Source organism: Ciona intestinalis, chromosome 1 (assembly GCF_000224145.3).
Source record: "Ciona intestinalis chromosome 1, KH, whole genome shotgun sequence".
NCBI lineage: Eukaryota > Metazoa > Chordata > Ascidiacea > Phlebobranchia > Cionidae > Ciona > Ciona intestinalis.
This window is the reverse complement of record NC_020166.2, coordinates 2744316-2749284: the sequence shown is the minus strand read 5'-3', so window position 1 is coordinate 2749284 and position 4969 is coordinate 2744316. Positions and strand designations below refer to the sequence as shown.

The following is a 4969-nucleotide window of genomic DNA, read 5'->3' as shown; positions in this document are numbered from 1 at the left end:
TATTGACACTGTGTTTTACCGTTACTACCTGTCTTTTCGCTTTGTCAACTCTCTTGTTCTTCGCTATCGTGACCGAAGAGACGAAATAAATTTCATTCATTGTTGGAACATCACAGCTCACAGGGCAAACAGCCACCTGTTTATCTTAGGACTAGCTTATACTATTGAGTGGGCCTATCATAATAATAATGTAAAATAACAATAAGTCTATAAAAATATAACAGGTTGTATTCACTAGGCTATAATTTAATATATTTGATTCTATTGTTATTCTGAACAGCATAAAACAATTCAAAGATATGTAACGGTCGAATCTGTGCTGCATTAAAATGGCATATAATTTGTATTATAATATATATTATAGGCCTATAATAATGCTTTTTGTTTATAAATTTTATAGACTACAAAAAAAAATTAATTGATCCTACATTTGAAGTAAACAATAACCTAATTAATAAAAGCAACCCATTGTGCAGAAAATTGCAGAAGTTGAGCACCAGTGGCATTGCACTGCAGGTGTTGGGCTAATGAGCCAAATCTGATCTAAATCCTTGACAAGGACTTTACCCACTTCACTAGTGCATAAAAGAATAAAACCCATCTTACCCCGAACTACTATGGCCTAAATAACTTATGTTTTACCTAAGTCGTGATCCAAGTGAAGTTTCAGTGATATGCTTTTCTTTTGCCATTCTGTTGTTGTACCACTTCTAATTAGCACCAATAAATATATGAAAATTAAATCAGCTAGGTGGATGTGACCACCTTATAAAAGCAAACATCATTTTTGTCTGATAATAAACAGTTTATGCTGGTATACGTCATACGGAATCACACACACATGAATGTATACATAAGGTATATACCTAAAATCTAGAACAAAAAATGATTTAGAACTGTTTACAAAACAGATTTTTTATACAAATTTTAAGGAAAAAGACACAATACACGTAAACACAACATTAACAAATCTTTTCAGTATGATTATGCTTAAAACTGTGAAAATATAGTTGCCTCCCCACTATTATGAGATAACACAGTTGCGGTAAGCTCCACACACCGCATATATATTGTGATTTGCATTCAAAGTTGTTCGTGGTTGACTCAGCTGTTCTTGAATCTATTTTTGCCAAACAAGAAGAGCGCGCCCTCGCTAACTGTGCGGATAAACAAGTTCTTAACTTCCGCGTACCATTTCAACATTTCACTCACTGTCACAAATTTATAACTTAAGTATGAAATCCGCAGCAAGATGTTTATTGTTTGTAAACTATTTAACACAAATATAATCTATGATAATACCATAGTTGATGAGAATAACTATGATAACTATCAACTATAATAATACAAAACCGTTTTGTAAAATTGGGAACAATTAGAAGAAAGAATAAAAAGTTCTAAAACTTTGTAATGCGTAGCGTATCTGTATATGTTTAAAAGCGTCGATTTTGTTAATACGGGTCGTAATATATTTATTTCGAATGTTGAACTTTTACGGGACGCTATTGCGCACGCGCCGCAACGGTGCTTACACATGTGCAGTTCGTCGAAACGAGGCCGATTAATTAAATGGACCGACTGGAAAACGTTCAGGGACAAAATAATATTAAAAAATAAGTTTTTAACCGTTCCAAGGTGCATTTTTAACATCGGCACTGTTAGCGTCGCTATATATCGGAATACGTTAGACATCGTGCTGCTGTGCCGCTAATCCAATAGGTGGAAAAATAAGTCCCCAAAATAATCACAATGCACTCGATCGTTTCTACAGCTGCATGAAAAGTTCTAACCACTTTTAGAATAACCGAATCTGATTTTACAAGAATACTTTTAAATATGGTTTATTTTTTTCTATTTCTGATATAAAGACCACAAATGCAGGCTGTCGGTCTTTCGATTCTGTTCGAGATCTACGATGACTCGGTAAGGAGATCTGCAAGTATTGATGAAACATGTTTACACACTATAGTAGGTTGGGGAAAATTGGCACGTCTTTTCGTTCCATTTTCATGTCTCATTTGGTACAGTCAACAAAGAACATTCAAAGAATTATAAACAGTATCCTCACAATTCCCATAGAGACCGTTGTTAATTGTTTAAAACACGATCGGGATATTTGGATATTATGCACTAAAGCTGCCTCATCTTCCCTCACCCTACTATATACAGGTTTTGGTGTTCAATTCAATAATAAGGAAAACAACAAAATAATACTTACCACTCATGAGTGCGTCTTCCTCTTCGAATAAGCTGCTTCTGTAATGTTAAAAACACCGGGTCTACATAACTTTATTGCATGCCAAACACTAGCTGCAAATTAAATAAACAAATGATATGCTAAAAGGTCTAAACTTACACGAGCTTCTGGTTCCATCGGCGACGTCTTCTTCCACTAGGTGCTGGCCATATCAAATCATCAGCAGAACTAGATTGAATAAGGCAGAGCGCCAGCAGCAAGATAAGTTGTTTGTTCATGTTCGTGTGCTCTGTAAACTAAATAAAAAGTCATAAACTTGTATGATTATAAAGGAGTTGTACAAAGACTGCCTTTTCGCTTGCCAAATCGTAGATTTCGAAAAAACGGATGTAGCCTATACTCTCCAGATGCACTTGTTGTTTTATCACGTACACGTCTAAAACAGTGAAACCAACACACTAAAACAGTCGGTTTTCAATAAAATAGAAGAAATTTTGTTGAAAATAAGAACTGCAGATTATGTTCTGCCTATAGAGACGAGTTTGACGTACAGTAAGTCGTCCGGGACGCTGGCCTATACCGCTACAGACCAGATTAATGATAAAGTGTAGGTTTCTGCTGCACCGTAAATCTGCAAGAACACTGACGTCTATCCATAGTCTAGCATAGCTAACCACAATTAATACAAATTAGCCCTTAATGATTGGGGCCCAATTCAATGGGTGGAAAAAAACTCCAAATATTCACAATTAATGCACTCGTTTCTACAGCTGCTGCATAGGCACTTCTAACCACTTTCAGAATAATGGAATCAGATTTCACATGAACATTTTTAATCATGGTTTATTTTTATCTGTTTCCAATATTAAGACCACACACAGTCTGTCGATCTTTGGATTCGGTGTGAGATCTACGATGACTCATTAAGGAGATCTGCAAGTATTGATGAAACACGTTTATACACTATACAGGATTTGGGAGTCAACTCAATAAAAATAAAAACAAATGCTTACCATCAACGACTGCGTCTTCCTCTTCGATAGAGCTGCTTCTGTAATGGTAAAAAAACATATTTTAACGTAACAGCACATTGTTAAATTTTAAAAATAGCATCTAGGCGCATCGCCACACTTTAAGCAGGGTTTGCATATCATTTTTATCACGGGCCGAAACTAATTTCACATTTAACAAATAAAATGCTAAAAAAATTAAACTTACATGGGTTCTTGATTCCATCGGCGACGTCTTCTTCCAGTTATAAGCCAAGTGCTTGGAGGCTCAGGTGTTGGATATGGCCAATTCGCAGAGCCCGATTGAATAAGGCACAACGTAAGCAGCAAGATAAGTTGTTTGTTCATGTTGATTTGATTGTAAACTAAATGAAAAGTCATAAACTAGTATATATGATACTAAATGATCTGCACAAAGACTGCCTTTTTCGCTTGTCAAATCGCAGATTTCGAAGAAATATATGTACTTCTTAGATGTAGCTGTCGTTTTATCATGTACGCGTCTAACGGCGAAACTAACAGATTAAAACAGTCGATTTCCAATAAAACAGTAGAATTTTCATTGAAAATGAGAACTGCAGTTTATTTTCTGTCTAGACAATTAGAAGTGAATGATCAAGTGTAAATTTCTGAGCACCGTAAATCTCCAGAAGAACGATGACGGTTGGCAGTTCATATATTGTTCTTACGTTAATGTTGAGAAGAATGCTGTACAGAATCATACATCATATACTTTTACTTTAAAATTTACTGGAGGCATGTAAACTAAAAATTTACTGACATCATATCTCATTACGAGTCGTGTCTATACAGGAGTTTAACAACATAGTCAAAACTGCGCTGAGACAAAGAGGAAGCAACGTTAACTTTAAATAAACGCTCTTTGTGGATAAAGAGAGAGAGAACGAAAGGAAGAAAAAAAAGACGAAGGTTTCGTCTTTGCAGATGTACCGTGCAGTACAAATCCTCACTTTACCATTGACTCTTGTCTAGACAGGAAACAATCTACAGTTCTCATTTTCAACGAAAATTCCTTCTGTTTTATTGGAAATCGAGTGTTTTGATCTGTTGGTTTCGCCGTTTTAGACGTGACAAGCGTGCTCAAGCCAGATGGGAATATCTGCAGTTTTATCTTCGTCAAAACGTTTGTGGTTTACTGGCTTTAAACCATAGTCTTTACATATGCATGACCACACATGTAAAGGCTAGGTTTGAACTAATAGACTACTGAACAATTACCAGTGAGATTGAAGCCAGGTCTTTCCTCTGTTTTGGTAGCACGGAGTTTTGTGCATGAAACCCCCTCTGGTTTGATAACACGGAGTTTTGTGCGTGTGCATTAGGAGAAATAACATAACCACTTTGGTGGGTGAATTGTCAGGAACACCGCGGTGCCAGAGGTAGCGGTCTAGTACTAGGGTCCCGGATCTGGTAAAAGCTGGCAGTCCACCTACGGAGAGCCGGTTTTGCAGAAGGGCGAATAGTCTGCTGGTCTCCGTGCCGAAAATGCAGCACGAAACCTAGACAATTACCCAGTAAATCGGCTAGTAAAGAGTGGCAAACGTTTCAGACCACGGGTCGGTTTTATAAAGGCCATGCATTTACAATTGACAAAACGAATTTAAAACACCGCCTCCATCAGTATAAGTTATGTAAGCCGACGAAGTCTTTATTTAAAAAAAATTCGCTCAATAACTCTACGGATCTATAGTTATATAGTAAGGGTGGGGGAAGATGGGACACCTTTTGCACATAATATCTA

At 36.5% G+C, this 4969-nt stretch overlaps 1 protein-coding gene and 2 long non-coding RNA genes across 3 annotated transcripts in view; all 3 read right to left on the bottom strand.

Annotated features, from left to right (window-relative positions):
• LOC100179493 (DENN domain-containing protein 1A) overlaps positions 1-812 on the bottom strand; it is an 11258-nt gene extending 10446 nt beyond the window's left edge. Inside the window, exon 1 of the mRNA XM_026838941.1 lies at positions 643-812. Coding sequence (XP_026694742.1) covers positions 643-692 — 50 coding nt within the window. The 5' untranslated portion in view covers positions 693-812. The remainder of the gene's footprint in view (positions 1-642) is intronic.
• Positions 813-1078: 266 nt separating this feature from the next.
• LOC113475213 lies at positions 1079-2642 on the bottom strand. Its single transcript, XR_003396957.1, has 3 exons — positions 2357-2642; positions 2219-2256; positions 1079-1933 (listed from the first exon to the last, which is right to left on the bottom strand). It is a non-coding gene; the product is annotated as an uncharacterized LOC113475213 (long non-coding RNA).
• A 373-nt stretch (positions 2643-3015) lies between these two features.
• LOC101242830 lies at positions 3016-3563 on the bottom strand. The gene is made up of 3 exons (XR_717729.3): positions 3416-3563; positions 3211-3248; positions 3016-3130 (listed from the first exon to the last, which is right to left on the bottom strand). It is a non-coding gene; the product is annotated as an uncharacterized LOC101242830 (long non-coding RNA).
• Positions 3564-4969: the final 1406 nt, after the last annotated feature.